We start from the raw sequence: 21,342 nt of genomic DNA, 5'->3' as shown, positions 1-21,342 counted from the left end.
AGCGGCCAGCGTGTCTTCTTATCCATGCACGTTACACAACCCCCCCTCCTTCGGGAAGCGCGTCCCCGCGCTTAAGCATATCAGCTCCTTCACGCCTCAGGGCGCCTACGCTTCCGATGGCCTTACGGTCGCTCCATCCCACTTCTGACACCAATGTAGCGAATTCGGGGGGCAGTCCGGGAGACCGTCGCCACAGCCGGGACGCGAACCCGTGTCTCCCGCTCCGCAAGCGACAACGTTAACCAGTCGACTAAAGGGTCCGGCCCGCCAGCCAGTGGCCAGCGTGTCTTCTTATCCATGCACGTTACAATATGAACCGCTTATCCTGCTCTCAGGGTGGCGGGGATGCTGGAGCCTATCCCAGCAGTCACTGGGTGGCAGGCGGGGAGACACGTTGGACAGGCCGCCAGGCCATCACAAGAGGCTGACATACACACACACACACACACACACACACACACACACACACACACACACACACACACACACACACACACATTCATACCTAGTCTTTGGACTGTGGGAGGAAACCAGAGCTCCAGAGGAAACCCACGCAGACACGGGGAGAACATGCAAACTCCACACAGAGGACGGACCCGGGACGACCCCCAAGGCTGGACTACCCCGGGGCTGAACCCAGAACCTTCTTGCTGTGAGGCGACCACACTAACCTCTGCGCCACCGTGCCACCCTCACATGAATGATCCGTTGTTAAAACAGAATGGCTTGTATAAAGTTTTTTTTAAATAAAATTTTCTTCTATGAAATAAGCCTGTGAGCTGTTTTGACCCGCCTCTCAAAGAACCGGAATCGAGAAGCAGAATCGGAATCAGACTCGTTAAAATCCAAACAATGCTCAACCCTACACTTTAGAGAGGAACACATACATATATATCAATGTTTGTGTGTGTGTGTGTGTGTGTGTGTGCATGGTTCTTGTGCATACCGCAGGTGTGTTGTTAGCAAATGTCCTGTGTGTGTGTGTGCATGTCTGCATGCATGTGTGTGCATGTGTGTGTGTGTGTGTGTGTGTGTGTGTGTGTGTGTGTGTGTGTGTGTGTGTGTTGTGTGTGTGTGTGTGTGTGTGTGTGTGTGTGCATGGTTCTTGTGCATACCACAGGTGTGTTGTTAGCAAATGTCCTCAGGTCTCTAATATTTGTACTGATGAGTCGCCGGGTGCTCTTGATCTGGGCGCTGATATTGTGGTTCGCAGCGTAGGCAAATAGCACACCCACCCTGAAACACACACACACACACACATACAGTAAAGGCATGTAATAAGGACAGTTAACCTGCAGAGGGCATCATACCCCCACTAAGGTATTAACGACATGATTCTTAAAAAGCCCGTTTCCCAGTCTCTTTCGTTTTCCCCCTGTAATTGCATCTCTCTCTCTCTCTCTCTCTCTCTCTCTCTCTCTCTCTCTCTCTCTCTCTCTCTCTCTCTCTCTCTCTCTCTCTCTCTCTCTCTCTCTCTCTCTCTCTCTCTCTCTCTCTCTCTCTCTCTCTCTCTCTCTCTCTCTCTCTCTCTCTCTCTCTCTCTCTATATATATATATCCATCCATCCATCCATCTATCTATCTATCTATCTATCTATCTATCTATCTATCTATCTATCTATCTATCTATCTATCTATCGTATCCTGTGTGTCTCTTTTCATGTCTGACTCAGTGGGGTGTTCTTTTTCTCCATCATTCAATTCAATTCAGTTTATTGTCATTAAAGACAATGTGCAGGCACATGTTAAAAATGAAATGAGGGCTGTGGCTTCACCAAACAGTGCAAGACAGACACAGACAAACACAGCAAACACAGTATAAGATATACACACATGAAGGCCAAAAGCTAAAAATAAGTTAAAAAAGAGCACGAGTACAAAATATTTCAAAATATCTACAGACATTCAGTGGGTGGCCAGGTTCAGGTGGGCAACAGCTTGGGGAAAGAAGCTGTTTTTGAGCCTGGTAGTGCGGGCTCTGAGGCTCCTGTAGCGCCTCCCAGAGCGCAGGGGGGAGAACGGTCCGTGGTTGGGGTGGGTGGGATCTCTGCTGATCCTGAGACCCCTTCAAAGGCAGCGTTTGCGATAAATGTCTTTTATGGCTGGGAGCTGGGTACCGGTGATACGCTGGGCCGCCTTGACGATGGCTCGACATCGGTGGTGGTGCATAAAGTGAGAAGTTTATGTGAGTAACTGTGTGTGCACATGGGCAGATTCCAGCAGTTCATTTTCATAAAGCTATGCTTCGATGAAAGAAGAAGAAGAAAGCAAGAAAGTGTCGAAAACCCACTGCATTAAAATGAGTAGAAACACGCAATCTCGGTGAGGCTCCTTATAAAGTGAGGAGGTGCACCACTGTCAGCTGCAAGGACGGCAACAGCCGCGCCGCTGTCTTTCACCAGGAATCAGGGACATTCATTTGTCATTTCCTTCCATGCACCTGCCTGCACACACGAAATGAAACGAAGTATCGTTTCTCCAAGCCCACGGCAGTGCAACACGAAGACGAAAACACATCCAGCCTAAAAGAACACACATCCAAACTACAAAAGGAACTACAAAAACCAACATATTACAATAACCAAAAGTTCACTGTCCAAGAGGGCGAACGCCAGGATGACTGTCGGGACTGCCAGTCTGCATGGGCTGGCAGTTAGCCCATGTTAGCGTGTTTTATGTTAATTTCTCCACTTTTTATTGTCACCGGTAACAGATTTCGCCATCATTGAGATCTATTCAAAGCGTAAAAGCAATGATTTCACAAGTCTTTTCGCTGGCAACACAGTAAGACGCGCTTTCATATCCGTGACAATGCAAAGTCCCCGTCTTATTCATCTGCTCAGGAGTATTCCTGGCAGCAAAATGGAGAGCGAGAAAGAGAGAGAGAGAGCAAGAGAGAGAGGGAGAGAGATGAAGGGAGAAGTAAAGGAGAAAGAGGCAGAAAGACAAGAGAGGAGGGAGGAGAAAGAGGCATCTATTACCTGCATCCCGTGAGAGAACGAGATGGAAAAGTAAGCCTATATCACACAATATCATCTCCATTTCATCACAATAACTTGTGTGTGTGTTTTGTGTGTGTCTGTGTGTATTTGGGGAGGGGGCGAAGGGGGGCGGCATTCATGTAGACAGAGAGTCCTCTCACAGTCAGCCAAGCCATATCAGTGACACCTAACTACCTGCAGTGTTCTCTCCTGTTGCCTTGGCCCTGTAACTATCTGCTGCAGGGCGGGTATCCCACCTGCGCTGTACGTCTCTGTCTATGCGAATGTGTGCGTTTGCATGTGTATGCGCACTCGTTATCAAGTGTGCACATGTTTGTGTGTGTATCGATGCATGTGCGCGCACATATACAGCAAACCGGTCTATGTGTGTGTACGTTTGTATGTGTGTGTGTGTGTGTGGGGGGGGGCCTGGTGCCTCTCTACCTCTGCTCATCCAGTAAACTTGCCAGCTGACAGACGACGATGAAAGCAAAACTGCACAGCGTTTGTTAGACTCACGTGATGAAGATGGAGGTCGCGAAGAGCGAGGCAGCGAAGAAGCTTCGTCGGCAGTCAATGTTCTTCCTCTGTCTCTGGTGCATCTCCCCGCCACAGTTGTCACAGCAGCGGCACACGCAGAAACACGTGCCCACGATAGGGACGAGAACCAGGAACACAATCCCGACCGTGCCACATACAATGAAGCCCGCCTCGTAATACAGCCCCTGTAAGAGGGAGGTGCGTATTACCATCACAACATTCACACAAACTGGGCCCTTTGCCCACCATCCACCCATCTTCCCTTCAACAGTCCCGCTTCTCATCAATTCCTCACATTTCTATTTATTCCCAGCATCCCAACAACCCTCCTGCCCACATGCTCGTTATTCTTAAGATATCTTAGTATTTTAGCGTTGGTTCACAGTTAAGGAAGGTGTTCATAATGACTTTACCTGCAGCAACAGGATGACGTTTTCCGGCTGTAACAGCAGAGCGGGCACACACACACACACACACACACACACACACACACACACACACACACACACACACACACACACACACACACACACACACACACACACACAGACACACAGAGCCACAGCATTTAAGAAACAGACACACAAAAACAATGTTAGTATGGCAGCCAACAGGTCTTATTATAGGCTAACATTAATAAATCAATACTAATATGAGAGAAAACAGTGACAGTGTCCTAAAAGAAAACTCCCAATGAAATCATGAGAAGATGATATCAGCAGTGTTGGGAAAGAAGCTGCAACACAGTGAGTATTGTGACTGGACACTTCAAAATATTCAGTGAATGGTTACGAGACAGCAGGACACAGCAACTATTCCTCACAGCAATACCATGTCTAACGAGCAAGCCAAGGTTTCAGTTATGGCTGTTCAACAGCTGCGGGAACACAAGTTTAAAGAGTGATTTTATGATTCAAATCTTGAATCTGAAACAAAAACACTTAAGCTTGGTATCGACTTGTTGATGTAATGGCGTGCACCTGCGATAAACACCCACCTTTCTCCACTCTTTGATTTTCAAGCCCCCCATGTTCTGCTGAATGACCTTGACAATCAGATCTGAGAAAATAAGATACACAGACAAGTGCTGTCAAGGGACGCTGTACATTATAATAACAGTTAGCATTTTAACAGTCCGATCTATATATCAGGTAGCTTACGGCACCGCTTTACACGCTTATGGAGGTCATCCAACCTAAAACGTGACATAGCTGTTATATGTTCACTGGCAGGTAAGCGTTCCATGACAGATATAGACTTGCACATGCGCACACACACACACACACACACACACTACTATATTTAGTACATGTAAATGTATGTTTGTAGACAATGGAACATATATTTTGAGCAGAAACACATGCTTATAAATGCATACACACACGTACATACATACGTACATCCTTTGTAGGTAATACTTTTTTTCCCCTCCCCAATTGTACATAGCCAATTATGCCACTCTTACCCACATCCAGCTTCCTACCCGCAGACACGGCCAATTGTGTCTGCAGGTACGCCCGACCAAGCCGGAGGTAACACAGGGATTTGAACCGGACAGCCTGTGTTGGTAGACAACGGAATAGACTGCTACACTGCCCGGACGCCCCCTTGTAGGTAATACTACCACTTGCTTGAAACTGCATACAAAGGTGAGAAAAATCTGACACGCAAAAGGCCTTCTGATATACTACAGAGGGGTCAAAACCATCACAACTATGAAACAAGCAGACGGAGGCCAACGTAGCATCAAACTGCAAACAAAGTCATTTAGCATCTGTCTCGACCTTTAACTGGGATACGCTTGGGTGAGATGAGGACACATAAGTTGTTGACGACTACCGGTTGTCGGTTAGATATATTGTTTGCTTGTAAACAGCGGCGTCTCTGGCACGGAAAGCCTGGCCGGGACCAATAAACTGCATAGGCAGCATCCGACTCATCAATGAGACTACACACAAAACTACTTGCTCGATGAATCCAAACACAAATGCACCTTATCGATGAATGAAATCACAAAAACACACATTAATGTAACGTGGTGCAGGAGTTAGCAGAACTGGAGACGGGGATATGAGTGACATCATCAGTAAAGGCATTTGAGCTCACACAATACTCTTACCTTATTATACAGCATCACATTACAAATCCAAAGTTATCAAGCAGCAGGGGTTACACTGGGATTTGTTGTGTGTGTGTGTGTGGGGGGGGGGGGCTCTGTGGTTTCAGGGTTGCCATGGGTGCACGTGTGCACAGACTACAAAATCTGATTGATATCATTTGACAAAACTGGAAATAAAATATAACAAGGTGAGACAACTCTCTGCTCTGAACATTAAAACGCTAATTAAAGTAATTTTAGATACTGTTGGCAGTACACAAAACTACAGCTGATGACAATCAAATCTTTCTGTAACTACATTCTCCTGTGTATCTGTATCAATGGTGTTGTTAACACTGAAGAAGAGAATAATTATACAAAGTTGTAGTGGTTATGGGGCTACATAATTCCCCTTATTGAGCTAGTAGGAACGTTAGTTTACCGCTGCTGTTTCCTCGGTTCGGGTTTACAGTGACGCACTTCCGCTGCGCGGGTTTCTTGTTGTTGTGGTAATGGTGGAAGGACTAAATGGTGCACGTTGTGTAGCCGAAAGAGAAAGTTGACACGACTCCTGATCGAGCTCCTCTACACTGGTGACCCCGACGTTTGTCTCTTGGTAGTTATCAGAGACAATCTTTCCAACGAACATGGTTGACGAAATCAACGCGGTTTCTCTCAAATGGCCGGAGTTCTGGGAGTCGTGGTCCGCCCAGGCGGAAGCGCAGTTTGCTCTCCGCAAGATAACGGATGATGCTACTAAATGCTACTACGTGGTATCGGCGCTCGGGTGTTCGACTGCGACTAGGGTGGTGAGTCTCCTTACAAATCCTCCGGCGGCAGACAAATACAAGGGGCTCAGAGACCACCTCTTGAAGATTTTTGAACTTTCCGACGCCGAGAGGGCCCACCGTCTCTGCAAGGCTTGGGTGACAGCAAGCCACCCGAGTTCATGGACACAATGCTGAATCTGCTGGGACCGGCGCACACACCTGATTTCCTCTTTGTCCAACTGTTTCTGCGACAACTGCCTGCTCAGGTGCGGACCGCTTTGGCTAACGCCAGCGTTACCGATTGCCGCAAGCTAGCTGAAGAAGCTGACAAGTTCTTCCTGGCCAGCCAATAGCAGCACTGCGCGTCCGCGCTCACCCCCCTGCCCACGCCACCACCTGGTGACTCCGTGGTGGTCGCCCTGGCAACCCCCGGTCGGCGACAGGAGCCCGGCCTGTGCTTTTACCATGCAAAGTTCGGGGCCAAGGCGAAAAAGTGCACCTCCCCGTGCAATTTCAGCTCGTCGGGAAACGCCGAGGCCGGCGCTCACTAATGGCCATGGGCGTCGGCGTGGAGGACAACAGGCTACTTTTCCTGCGAGACTCCATCTCGGGGCGGCGTTTCCTATGCGAGACTGGGGCGCAGAGGAGTGTCGTACCTGCCTCACGGCCCTCCCATGGAAGCTGCTAACGGCAGCTCTATCCGTACGTACGGCACGAGGCACATTGACATGTGTTTTAATGGACAGCGGTTCAGCTGGGGTTTTTGAGGCGTTTCCCCTCCTCGGTGCAGATTTCCTTTGTGCTCATGGGCTGCTGGTGGACGTCAGGAATCGACGCCTGATTGACGCCGTCACCTTCGCTTCACACGCGTGTGCACTCAGCGATACAGGCTCCGTCAGGCTGTCCAGCATGCTCTCCAACGAGGACGTGTTTCTCCATCTTCTCTCCGAGTTCCCTGACCTCACTCAGCCCACATGCTCGTCATCTACGACCAAACATGGGGTTGAGCACCACATCGTCACCACCGGCCCGCCGGTGCACGCCCGAGCTCGGCGCCTCGACCCGACCAAGCTCTCTGTCGCCAAGGCGGAGTTTGAGAACATGGAGCGCCTCGGCATCATCCGTCGCTCCAGCAGCCCGTGGGCTTCACCCCTCCACATAGTGCCTAAGCCTGGCGGTGGGTGGCGTCCATGTGGTGACTACCGTCGGCTCAATGACGCAACAACACCGGACCGCTACCCGGTCCCTCACATCCAAGATTTCTCCGCCCACCTGGCTGGGAAAGTGATCTTTTCCGAGGTGGACCTCGTCCGTGGATACCACCAGGTGCCCGTCCATCCCGCTGATGTCCCCAAAACGGCTGCGACAACTCCGTTCGGATTGTTCGCCACAGCTCCCTGGTCCGCCAGATGCCAACGGACTGCGCTGCAGGAGGAAGCCAGGGCTTTTGCACCGGTCCCCACTTCTCAGCATGGCGGCTCTCAGTCCTATGTCCCCACGGAGCTGCGGTCGGCGGAGTATGTTTTCATCAGTCACGACGCGCACCCTACGACGGCCCATTTCGGGTAACACTGGAGATAAGCACTTTGTGGTGGAGGTTGGCAGCAGGCTGGAGCGGGTTTCTGTGGATCTCCTCAAGTCTGCTCACCTGGACTTAGACCGCCCTGTTGGTCTTGCCCTGTCCCCACGGCGGGGGCGCCCCCCGGCTCTGCCCCCCTCCCCCGGCGAGCCGCCCCCTGCTTACCCAGCCCCTCCCTTTCCCCGGTCCAGCTGTGAGGACTCTGCTGCTTTGCCTGCGGTTAACCAGCCCCAGCTCCTGTTCAGCGGAGCCGTTGGGGCAGAGAGTTCCGCCCCCCTCGCCACACTGACTTTTCGTATTAAGGCGAATTCTGGGGGGACGTGTGTAGTGGTTATGGGGCTACATAATTCCCCTTACTGAGCTAGTAGGAACGTTAGTTTACAGCTGCTGTTTCCTCGGTTCGGGTTTACAGTGACACACTTCCGCTGCGCGGGTTTCTTGTTGTTGTAATGGTGGAAGGAATAAATGGTGCACGTTGTGTAGCCGAAAGAGAAAGTTGTCACGACTCCTGCTTGAGCTCCTCTACAAAGTAATATGAATAGAAGTCTCTTTAATATTTACATAATCTGGAATTAATTTACATTTTACAAATATACACAGGCTGCCAACACCTTTTCAAATTTCCAAACCTTACCATGACTTGTTAGCTACCAAAAAATTGGAGGTAACCTTCCGCGAACTATATTAGTAACATTTTGTAAAATCGAAACATTGCTTAAGCAGAATATCAGCGCAATTTACATTCTGTTATGAAAACTTGTCAGTTTCTGACCTATTTTTCTCCCTACCTTGCATCCACCTATGCCAAATACTGGCATCCAGCCCAACCTCACTAACGGGATGGTTCATATCAGCCACAAATTCAGCCTAGTAAAATGGCGCAGGCTGCTGATATTACTGCTACACCTAGCTAGCTAACACAAGTTACTTGGCTGTCTGAGGACATGATGAGTTTGTCTTGATTTAAAACTAACAACAAAAAAACGATGATAATGAACATACGTGGTCTCTGGTTTGTAGTTAAGGTTACGGCAGTTTGCTAAAACAGTGTAGCGGATTCGGGGGACAACGCAACCACAGGAACTGCCGCAGCCGGGAAGCGAATCCGTATCGCCCGCACCGCAGGAGACCTCGCTATCCGCTACACTTCAAGGTTAGACCCGCCAGCCAGCGGCCAGCGTGTCTCCTTATCCATGCACGTTACAATATTGTCGCGACAGGAGAGGCCGCTCGCTCCTGCTGCCGGCAGTTTCACGCCGTGGGAGCGCAAAGTATTCTGGGACTGTTTACATTCGCGATCAAACCGTTGTTTTTGTGTTCGTGCGTTGTTATTGTGTTTTATGTTTCGGGGGGTTCGACTCGGACTGGGTAGACGACCGTTTTACCGACTGACTGACTGTAGGACCGCGTTAGCTCTCCACGCTGAATAGCTATCTCGTCAGGCCAGGCAGTCTACACCCACCTACAGGCCTGCCGCCCTCTTTCAAGGATGAGGACGTGCCCATTCTTGATAGGGAGGGGCGCTGGTTTGAACGGGGAGTCAAAGAGTCCATCTGTGTTTAGACGGAGCGACCATCCCGGGACGGTGGGCGCTAGTACACATGGCCACTGAAACTCCAGTTAATGGTCACGCCCATATTTGCACATGAAACTGGTCGTTGGTTTCGGTCGTTATGCAGCTGTATTGTTTATACAGGTGGGGATACCTGCAGTCAGTTTAGACTGAAGAGGTCACTTACGTGAGTGATGAAACGTTATCTGTCAACAAACGTTCTGTAACCGGTTATTTTCTTGCTCGGTGCGGGATTCTATACGAGGTGTACTGCACCACAAGGCGACATCACTAACCGCTCGACTAAAGGGTCAGACCCGTTAGCTAGGGGCTAACGTGTCTTATTAGTACTTTACAGCTCTATTGTCGAAATCACGTCGGGGTCACCAATGTAGAAATTGCAGGAAATTAGAGACGGACAATTTCTCTGACTACACAAACGCGTGCGTAATTTATTTATTTATTTATTTGTAGTACCAATCACACCGAGAGCAACACGGCGCTGCTGCGTGATTTTTTTTTTCGTACCCGTTTTCCGGGAACGCTGCCTCTGGTTGGCTAGTACTCGTTGAGAGAGCGTTCACCTGGATTCCGGGAAGACCCGCCCCTACTCTATCTCTGATTGGCTAACTCTATCCCTAACTCCAACCTAACCCGAACCTTAACCAACCTAATCAACGGAGGCAACGCGTACTAGCCAATCAGAGGCAGAGTTCCCGGAAAACGGGTACGAAAAGTCAAGCGGCGCTGCTCAACGACCATCGTCGTAGCTCCACCCTGTCAACCCGGAAACACTCTCTTAAAGCGACCGTGCCTACCTAACACAGAACCGATTATGGTGAATTATGGTCCATAGAGTCCGCTACAGTTTCCAGGTGAACTGGTTCACCCTTCTTTGATTTTCCCTGGGTTATTGAGCATGCATGAAGACGTTTACTAAACATCTTGTCTTTCGTCATTCATTCTATTATTTTCTTGCTGGCTGCTGTCAGCATGGGGCTGACATGATCGCTGAACATGCGCAGTGTGTTCAACCGCTCGCTCGGAACGCTGACGGGCCGGCCCCATGCTCGCCAAACGAAGACTGCTAGAAGAACTGACCTTTACACAACAGGCACAGGAAGATATGTGGAATGTATCGGACAGCGCTACAGTAGTCATATGCAATAAAAGCGCAACAATATTTTTCTTCGTAACTATCAATATTGGTTAGGAAGAAAAAATATATATCTTACTTGTTACACTGAATTATTGATCAGGTTGTACACTGGCGACATCTGGTGGGGCCAGGCCCCACCGGCCCCTAATGGTGAGACGCCGTTGCTTGTAAACAAGATATCTTAAACTAGTAGTAGTTGGTTATGAATTAGCCTATGTGGTAATGTCAAACTCCATGGTAAATGCTACATGTTATCACCCTGGACGCAAAAATTTCTCAATATGAGTCTTGGTAAGAAACAGGAAGTAGGATGTTGGTGTAATATCCCCTGAAACCTTTTACACAATTCTTTCACCACCTCTGAAAATGAAAATAAAACTGCTTTACTTGACTTATCAGTTGTCAAGACCATCTGTCATCTCAGTGGCCATGAAATGGGCAGAATAAAGTGTGGTGGTGAACTTGGATTGTAGAGTAAAGAAAAGTGTGTCTGTAAATATTATTAGCTGTGCCATGCAAATGTGTCCAAGAGCTATCTGTGCCACCTGTTGTTGCTCAGCTACTTAGTTAGCATTAGCCACCCAGGGTAGCTAAGCTTATACAGCTTAGCTCATTGACCCAAAAGTTACCAGGAGAGAAAGGAACACAGAGGATAAACAACAAGCAGAATTAAAACTGAAAGGAGGATCGAGGACCCTTACAAAACATGCCTCAAGCAATGGTCTCCCGTGAAAATAATGGTCTCGGTGTAGTGAATTAATTCTCAGTTTTTAAAGACTACTGAAGTGCAATAATTAAAAATTCAAGCTTTCATGTATTTGTGAAGGTTGTAGTTTATTGTAAGCATGTTTAGCTAAAAAGCGAGTCCATTCAGTGAAAATGGAGACAATATCATATCAGGACAAGCCCAAAGGAAAAGATCTGCACCAACCCTTGAAAAACTTTTAAAAAAAAGTTTTTTTTAAAAAGGTCTGATGTAACCCATCATGCGCTGCTGCTCTCTAGGTTCTCTGATATGTAAGTCAGAATCCACAACCTTCTTAATGGGTAAATATAGGCTTTCCCAATCCTCTACAGTGACCTGCTCCCAGGGATTACTCAGAGGTGTGTGGTCATGGCCTTATGCAACCTGACATCTCCCCTTCATTTAACAGCATGCATCAAAAATACAGTAACGTGCAGGAAATAATGTAGCCCCCTTCCCCCACACACTGAAATCAAAACAAATTAAATCAAAAACAGTCAATGTTGATTATGTTACAGGTCAAATAAGGCACTCATGCAACCTCATCAACCAATTGACATAACTTACTATAGAACTGTCACACTTCCAAATGTAAATCTTTGCATTATTAAGTAATAAACCAACTGTTGAAAAGCTAAATTTGTCTTTATTTGAATTCTACGTAGATTCAGTCATAACATTGAACATTAAGTACACTTTATCTCTCTTTAATACAAATCAAAATGATATGCAATAATTGGTTGGCAACAGAAATAAAGATCAAATAATATTCTTAAAAAAACATCTACAGGAGCAGGGAATGAAAAATGACTCACTGCGTAATTGTTGGCCAAAGATATTTCTAAATATATTGTATATAATGGAAAAAAGCTGTGGAAATTTTTACATAAAAATCAGCTAGTTGTAGCTATTCATGCTTTCCCAACAGGCCTCATGACTTCCAAAAAATTACATCGCTGGACCTTCATCATGGCATTCCACACAAAAAATTTAAAAAAATCAATTGCATCCCCATGAATTAGATGCTTTGACCAACTTCGCAAGCGATGGAGCAGTAAATATGTTTATATAATCCAAAATTGACTGCAGCACCATGATTGCTTTATTAGTTGCTTATCCTTTACCTGAATATATGTAAGACTGTCTCTAAATATATGGCCAGGATGTTTAGGAAACCACCTCTGAAGCCTGAATGTCCTAAAATTTCATCCATCCTCATAGATAGACTTGTCAGGTATCTGTTTTGTCTTGCCAAGGAGTCTGAACTGATTTAAGACACATGCTCCCTGAATAAACAACCAGTCTTGTCTCTGTCACAACAATTAAGGATACAGACAAATACAAGGACTATGACCCACTTTCAGCATGTGTATATATATACACGTATGTGTGTGCGTGTGTGTGTGCGTGTGTGTGTGTGTGTGTTAGAAAATGCCATCTGTGGCAGTAGTAAAAGCAATGTGTTAGCATTAGCCCTGTGAATGCTAATCCTCTAATCTACCCTGGGTGTTTCATGTCTAGTCCACACGTATGCGGTATTTCAGGGGGATAAGACAAAACCTCCCCTAGCTGAGAACTACTCAGCAATGCTACATGAATATAGAGGCAACATTTTCATGTAGCCAAAAGGAGGACGAGTGAGCCAGGGTAAATATGGAGGAATGCCAGACAGGGAGGCCATTCTCTTGCCCCATTGAGCAGTTACCCTTTCACCTTCGTTGTTAAAACCTGGGTGCAAGCAGCTCTACTGTATAACTGTAAAATCATTAAATACATTTTTTTTAAAAAGTTTGAGCCACATAAGACATGACCATGGACAGAAGCAAGGAATGGACACCAGTTCAATAATCCTTCAGTCCATGTGTTGCCAGATGGAAAATATAGAAATGTTGTACTGAGACCCTGAACTTATTGTATTTTACCATAAACTGTCATTTCTACACAAAACAACATGAGAAGCGGTCTAGATAGCGTGACGTGTGGTCAGAGAACCAAATGTAAAGGAATGGTTTTTTTATATGGTCGCTTGAGTCCTTGCTCATTCTCCCACATTTATCTATCTACTTCACTTTTGCAAATTACCATTTTAATAGATCTCTACATTCTCAGTTTGCCATCATTAATTATTGCCTCAGTGGGTTAGCTCGCACGACCATTATGCACAAATGTGATTGGGCATGGCAAGTGCCAGCAGTGTCTCTGATGAGATGATTCATAGCAGATCCAGCGTCTGACGCAATCTCTATGTATTGAATGTGAGCACTGTTGACAGGTTCCAAAGCTGCCTCATATGCTGAATTCACTGCTGCTCTTGGTGGCAAAAAAAAAAAATTTATTGTGGGGGAACAGCAAAACTAATCGTACAACTAGAACAATTGATCATACATTGTACAAAGGTCAACATTACCATACAAATAGGATAATTATAGTTCATCTGGCAATGCTGGCCTTGATTATTGATATTTTGGACCGTTAAGTTGCTGTGCAAAGCACTAGAATCCTCTATGACAGACTGCTGTAGCATCTTGTTAGCTTTGGCTGAACCATAGAGTTTTTTTTTCTGCTCTGAATGATTGTGGATTTGTTCTCCACTGACTGCACTGAATTAAGCTGGTGCTGCATGTCCACAATGAAGAAACGGATAGACGACCGTGAAAATGAAACCTACCTATGTACTACATGAGCAATGATTACGGACTTCAAAAATTCTGAACCTTTCCTTTAAATCAAAGGTGATAGCTGCGTACGACGTTAAACTGCAACCGTCGGGTTGTCGGCGACTAAACCACCACCCCCACTTCAGCCCTTGAGTTGTTGTGAGGAGGGTGTGTGGACACCCAGCAGGACTAAAAACAAAACCTGTCAAAGGGCGGATGAGTTCTTCTATGAACCAACGGCCAACCATACCTGGAGAGGAGATAGGGACCACCAGGTACTCCCCCTACTGAAACACAATGATGACTCAACCTGTTGAGGCATCAGCTGTGCTCCTATGACCTCCATTGGTTAAGGAACTGATGATGATGATGATAATGATGATAGCTAACACTGTAATGACTTATCTTTTGTGCATGTTCGTCTGTATGTTTGTGTTGTCAACTCTGAGGCTATCCCTGCCCCACAAAAGTATTCTCTGTAGACATGAATCTGCCATCATTAAAGTGGCTATCAGTGGTTTCAGTTTGGAACACGTTTTGTAACATTTGGAACTCTTTCTACGTCCCAACAGCTATCAAGCAGATGCACTGAGGAAAACTGCGGTCTCTGCGGCTGCCCTAGGAGCTGTAAACAGAGACGGAGAAAATTTTCTCTGTACCCGCACCATATCGGCCAACAAGGAGAGTTCTTTGCAAGCCGGTGTCTCCATTGGCCCCTACTTGCTGTCAGTCAGTTTGTACATTCACAAGGCTCTTAGGCAGAGGTGAGGGGGGGGGTTCTTTTGCAGTATGTTTTTGAAATATAGCTAGCTCTAGCTAACTTCCACTCAGATGTGTTTACCCCCACGTTATGCCGGTTTCACGGCTGTCTTATTTTCCCCCTTAATATTACTGCATTTTACTGGAGCTACAGATGATTAGAACTACAATCTCCCAAGATTTATGGTATATGAAAACAAATGTCCTTTTTGATACCTTTTCATCGCTGGTGCATTTATTACAATAGCTAGCCTAATTCATGACTATCCATATCATGAGCGCTATTATAGTTGATCGTTCATATGGTTTGGTTAATGTTGGATAAGACTTTCCTGGGAAAAATGATACAGATTATAGCATTTTAGAATTTGGATTGCTCAAATAACACTAAAACTACCCGTGGTATTTGGTATGAATCGGTGTCAGTAAATTAGCTGAACAAAAACTGTAATTTCTAGGACTGTAACCTTGAAGGTACAATTAGTAAAATGTTTCTCTAGTGACCACCATCAGCGACCACAGTGAGCAGTAGGAATTACAGTAAATCATCCCATTCCATTCCCTTGAGCAACGGTGCCATGTAAGTGCCATGACCATCCATCCACCCATCCATTATAACCGCTTATCCTGCTCTTAGGGTCACGGGGTTGCTGGAGCCTATCCCAGCAGTCATTGGGCGGCAGGCAGGGAGACACCCTGGACAGGCCGCCAGGCCATCACAGGGCCCTCACACACACACACACACACACACACACACACCTAGGGACAATTTAGTACAGCCAATTCACCTGACCTACATGTCTTTGGACTATGAGAAGGAACCGGAGCACCTGGAGGACAGACTATGTCCCTATCAGATCCCATACACTGATCACTATACTATAACCTGGTTAGTCAATTCATTCATGCAGCTAAGGATTAGGTGGGTTGTGTTGACATCATAGTTTAAGATAATATTTGCTAAACATTGTCATGAATTGTAATATATGCTTTTCCCCCCCCGAAAAAACAAAGATCTTTGACAATTTAGCGAAAACTTATCCACTGCATTAGCAGCAGGTAGCTGACAGGCTAGCTAGTAACTAGCTTAAGAATCATCAAGAAAGGTAGCTAAAGGGGACAAGACCAAGACCTCCAAATTTCGCAAGGTACCTAATGCCGAGATCCTAAGGAAACATCAAGAGGTAAGTGTGTTGTGAAACACTACAATGTTTATAACTATTCAATTGAAACGCTGCACAAAATGTACAACTTATCACATGTGAAAATGCTGCCCACCTATACACACAGTAGAGCGGCCAGCATGGCACCAGTTTTTATGCTTTATTAGTCACAAACTTTTCTCCCCACTTCAAAGCTAAAATTATTCTACTTTTTGAGTGGTATTTATCAAGTCTTTTTTTTTACCCCCACCCCCCTTTTTTCTCTTCCCAATTGTATCCGGCCAATGACCCCACTCTTCCAAGCCGTCCCGGTCGCTGCTCCACCCCCTCTGCCGATCCGGGGAGGGCTGCAGACTACCATAAGCTTCCTCCGATACATGTGGAGTCGCCAGCCGCTTCTTTTCACCTGACAGTGAGGAGTTTCACCAGGGGGACTAGGCTTGGGGGATCATCCTATTCCCCCAGCCCCCCCCCCCCAACAGGCGCCCCGACCGACCAGAGAAGAAGGTAGTGCAGCAACCAGGACACATGTCCACATCCGGCTCCCCACCCTCAGACACGAATCGGCTCCGTGCATAACTGTATTCCACTGACTTCCGGTTTCTACTGCAGCTGTCATACCAGTTTCCTGTTTGTTGGCGTGTGGTATTGACAATGGCACATTTTTCGCAATGCCTGCAAGACGTACCATGGATAAATGTCAACGACATGCGCAGAATTGTCGACAAACTTTCACCAGCACCTACCAGCAAACGGCTGAAAAGTTTAAAGTTGTACACATCAAGTTACGGCCATCGTTATGAGGATCCACCCCAGTAAACAAAAGAAAACAAGAAAGAAAGAAACAAACAAAACGTCTCCAGCACGTCCCCTAAAGGTCTTCTCCGAACGTCGGGTAAATGTCATTGTGTAGGGTTTTCATTATGTCACGGGGACGTTACTGCGAGACGTTCAAAGGACGTCCCACATAATATCCCCGTGACATCCCGGGGACGTCTAGTAGACCTTCCCCTAACGCCCCTTTAATAACGTCCCACAAAACGTCTACAGGACTTTCCCCTAATGTCCCTGAATATCCTCGGGACGTTCCCTGAACGTCGTGCAATAACGTCCCCGGGACGTCACAGAGACATCGAGAGGACTTTCCCCTAACGTCCCTGTAATGTCCTCGGGACGTTCCCTGACCGTCAAGCAATAACGTCCCTGGGACGTCACAGAGACATCGAGAGGACTTTCCCCTAACGTCCCTGTAATGTCCCCTGAACGTCGTGCAATAACGTCCCCGGGACGTCACAGAGACATCGAGAGGACTTTCCCCTAACGTCCCTGTAATGTCCTCGGGACGTTCCCTGAACGTCAAGCAATAACGTCCCCGGGACGTCCAGAGGACTTTCCCCTAATGTCCCTCTAATGTCCTCGCGACGTTACAGAGATGTCCCGCGATGTAATGAAAACCCTACACAATGACATTTATCGGACGTTCGGGGAGGACCTTTGGGGGACGTGCTAGGCACGTTTTTTGTTTGCTGGGACAGACACCGCCAATTGTGTCTGTAGGGACGCCCGACCAAGACGGAGGTAACGCGGGGATTCGAACCGGCGATCTCGTTTGGTAGGCAATGAGCTAGACCGCTATGCTACCCGGGCGCACGCTATCATGTCGTTTTTTTGCCAAGTGAGAAGGCTTTTGGGATTTTTTTTTGTTTTTTTGAGTTGGGTTGCAAGCTGGTTCTTCCTTAGCCCCATTTGTCCCTTAGAAATTCGTTTAAAACATCCTGGAAAAACTCATTTTGCGCACTTAGTGGCACTTTTGTCTTGGGTTGGACAAGGTTTCACAGACAGTCAGCCTGCCCCTGAGACTGGTGGGAAAATCGAGCAGGTTTGAGTTTGTCTGCTCAAACTAAGTCGGCCGGGGTGCCCCACTGTAAGTCTTATATGACTGTGTGTCATGGGAGTATGCTGTAAATGTCTTTCAACACTCATGCAAATAAAGGCATTTTCTTATTCATCCCCTACGTTTTCTTACTTTTCCCCTGGCGCTGTTCCGTCATGCAAGATATTATGGTTAATGTGGATTTTAGAAAAAATAATTTAGGGCAGCCATTCCCAGAGACTGGGTCGCGACCCATATGTGGGTCGCAGGAGATCTTATTTGGGTCGCCAAATAAAATCTGCAGAATTTCTTCCATAGCCTTTTAAGATTTATATCTGCAGTGCACCTTTGAGCCACATAAGGAAGTTCGTTGGTATTTCTACCACACTCACAGTTTCCGCCAGAAATAGACTGAGCGTTCCCAGATAGCAAAATTGCTGTGGCCCGGACCCGTCCCACACCGGCACTTTCATCCGGCCCACATACCGCGTGGAATGATGGCACTTGGGCGGTCCGCTCCTGTTTGCCAGATCTGGGCCAGAACCAAGCCATAGCAATGCCGCATGTGCGACATATTTGCCTAAGGTGGCCCATATTTTTTTGTGATATTTGGGCCAAATTAACCATTTACCGCATGGGCCACTTCAGGGTCACATCCAGATTACATGTTGCCCAGAGCACCGCATCTTTGCCCCAAAAAAGGCTCACATTTGATTTGGCAAATTTGGGCCATATTTGCTATTATACATGGCCAGAAGAAGGCCATCAATGCCGCATCATTGCCTGAAGTGGCCCACATCCAGATACTATCTGGTTGCACCCGATATGCGCGTTGCGCTCTCCTCTTGTACACCAGACTGGAATGCAATACTAAGAAGCAAGCAGACCCACCTATCACATTAGGCAGGTGGAAGTAAAATTAATATGCACACATTGACCATTTGGAGTAGGCTTACAAAATAATATTCAGGATAAGTAAATAGCACACGATGGGCCTAATGACATTTGACGTTGAATAAACCTGATGGGGTTAACGAATTTATTGTTGGCAGTTCAAATTGGTTGACTGTTTGATAACAATAGCTGCACGTAAACACAAGCCTACTCGTGCTGATAATAGGCACGAGCGTTTTTTTAAAAAAAACCTTAAACAAGACGCACAGTTTTGATAGAGCTAAATGTTCATTTTGTTCTGATAATTGTTCTTATAACATGGAGTCTAATAGAAAAGGCCAGCGAACATTCTGTTTGGTTTACTGATTAGAGGAAAAAACGAGCGCCTGTTAACTCTGCCTAAATGCACTTATTTTCTCTCGTTTATAAAGTATTGTAGCGAATTCGGGGGACAACGCAACCACAGGAACTGCCGCGGCCGGGACGCGAACCTGTATCGCCCGCGATGCCTCCTGCGGTGCGGGCGATACAGGTTCGCTTCCCGGCCGCGGCAGCTCCTGTGGTTGCGTTGTCCCCCGAATTCGCTACAGTATTTAACATGTGTTTCCAATAACACGTGCATAAAACGAAGTTGTGATTTATCAAACATATTGTAACGATAACGGATTAATGGGCTCGGTAGCCCTTGGCTTACGGGTCGGACCCTTTAGTCGAGCGGTTAGCGATACGGGTTCGCGTCCCGGCTGTGGCGGCTCCCTCCATCGGATGTGCTTCCTGAAGGGGGGGGGGTAACGATTACGGATGAATAGGCTCGGTAGCCCTTGGCTAACGGGTCGGACCCTGTAGTCGACTGGTTAACGTTGTGGTGCGGGAAATCCGGGTTCGCGTCCCGGATGCGGCGATTCCCGACTGCCCCCTGAATTCGCTACATGTCTCTTCGCATTGGCTGGTTTACCTATTCAAGATAAGGTGACGTGGAAATGGCAGTAAAAATGCTGATTTATGCACAAATTCACTCTTCTCGCGGTTTATAGATAAGGGTTTATAGATCAGGCCTATTGCGAATTCGGTCGCGATGGTTTGTCATTTTTAAAAAGTGGGTCCCCAAGAAAAAAAGTTTGGGAAACACTGATTTAGGGTATTTCTATGCAACGGGGGACTGTTTACTTTATGTGACAAAAATCTCTGATTGTTTATCCGCTGACCCAGAAACATTTGTAATTACGAAGTAATTACGAAGTTTTCCCAGCCTTAGATTATAATGGCGGTCTATGGAGAAATGCCTCTTTGGGCATCGTTTTTGTCGCCCCCTTCAGGTTGAAATTCTCGCTAGCTTCAAACCCCAGAAAAATGTTGATCCCCTCCCTGGTGAGGACCCATAGTTTTGTGGAGGGACACTGGAAGACACTGAAGGGCAGAGAGGCATCTTGGGGTTTGTTTACCATAATAAAGAAACAAAGCTTTATAAAAGCAGAAATCTCAGCACATGGCAAAGCCGCCGCTTTGCAGTTGCTATACAACGACGACTCTTCCACCCCTTTTCACATGATGTTCTTTTTTTTGTGTTACGATAAAGTCAAAATTTTAGCACCTTTTAGTTCTGGGCAATGTATTGTATTACATCTACCACCTCAAAGACTGTCATTTTTGTTCAATGTACTGAGATAGACAGTAATTGTGTTCTTTGGGCCCTCAAAATCCCAGACATCTGTTCAAAATAAAACAGCAGCCAATTGCTGTTGTGTCAAAACTCCCACAACACAACACAACACAACACAATAAACAAATAAATAACCTGATGGTTAGCCATCGATGTGGTAGTATCTGTTGGTAGTGGTCTTCTAACAGCTTAATCTTCCACATGTACTTGCTTATTAACCACAACAGCTTTGCTTTAGCAGTGCTCATGGTGAAGATTTTACAGAGATGCATGTTACCCCGGGGAAGCCATTAGCCTAGCTTGCCACTGAAATAAGCATGTACAAAAGTGTTCACGGTTCAGATGCTGTTGATATGAGCAATTTGCCTACTTAAAATATGCCTGTGGTATAAAGCGACGTTTAACTTGTTTACACGTAAATCTTCAGCCTTAGTCGGTCACTGTTGCGATATTATATGACGACACTGTACAATGTTATCTGGCTGTGTGGACCTTAGTGAGAGAAAGTCTGAATGTGAGAGTGTGGCATCTTATCACACAACGTTTGTGTATGCCACGATCGGGGTGGTCTGCTTTTCATGGTGTGCAGTTGTGTATGATGCTGGAATTTCCCGAACGGCTGCAGCATATGGTCCCCCGGATTAAGGTATTACGCTGTGATGCAGGTGACGGTGAAAGCCTTGTCTAATCACTGATCCCCTAATAGATTACCGAGCCTATAGTTCTAACCCTGGACACTGAAAGGGCACCAACTTAAAACCTTCAATCCTATTGCACTATGTCATCCTCCCAACGTGACAACCCACAGACTTAGGCACACAAACAAACGGCAGTTTGGTGCTTCGCTTGTTTGTTTCTCACTATCAAGTGTTTAATATAGCCGACGAGGCTGCTTAACGGTGGCGCGTGGACG

General features: G+C 46.6%; 1 protein-coding gene across 1 annotated transcript in view; it reads right to left on the bottom strand.

Moving 5' to 3' along the window:
• prom1b (prominin 1 b) overlaps positions 1 to 21,342 on the bottom strand; it is a 36,474-nt gene that overhangs the window by 13,125 nt on the left and 2,007 nt on the right. Inside the window, exons 2-5 of the mRNA XM_056280322.1 lie at positions 4,518 to 4,579; positions 3,934 to 3,960; positions 3,500 to 3,705; positions 1,116 to 1,236 (exon numbers count right to left, since the gene is read on the bottom strand). Coding sequence (XP_056136297.1) covers positions 1,116 to 1,236; positions 3,500 to 3,705; positions 3,934 to 3,960; positions 4,518 to 4,579 — 416 coding nt within the window. The remainder of the gene's footprint in view (positions 1 to 1,115; positions 1,237 to 3,499; positions 3,706 to 3,933; positions 3,961 to 4,517; positions 4,580 to 21,342) is intronic.

The sequence above is a fragment of the Lampris incognitus genome, chromosome 5, assembly GCF_029633865.1.
Source record: "Lampris incognitus isolate fLamInc1 chromosome 5, fLamInc1.hap2, whole genome shotgun sequence".
Classification (NCBI taxonomy): Eukaryota; Metazoa; Chordata; class Actinopteri; order Lampriformes; family Lampridae; genus Lampris; species Lampris incognitus.
This window is presented reverse-complemented; position numbering and strand designations above follow the sequence as displayed.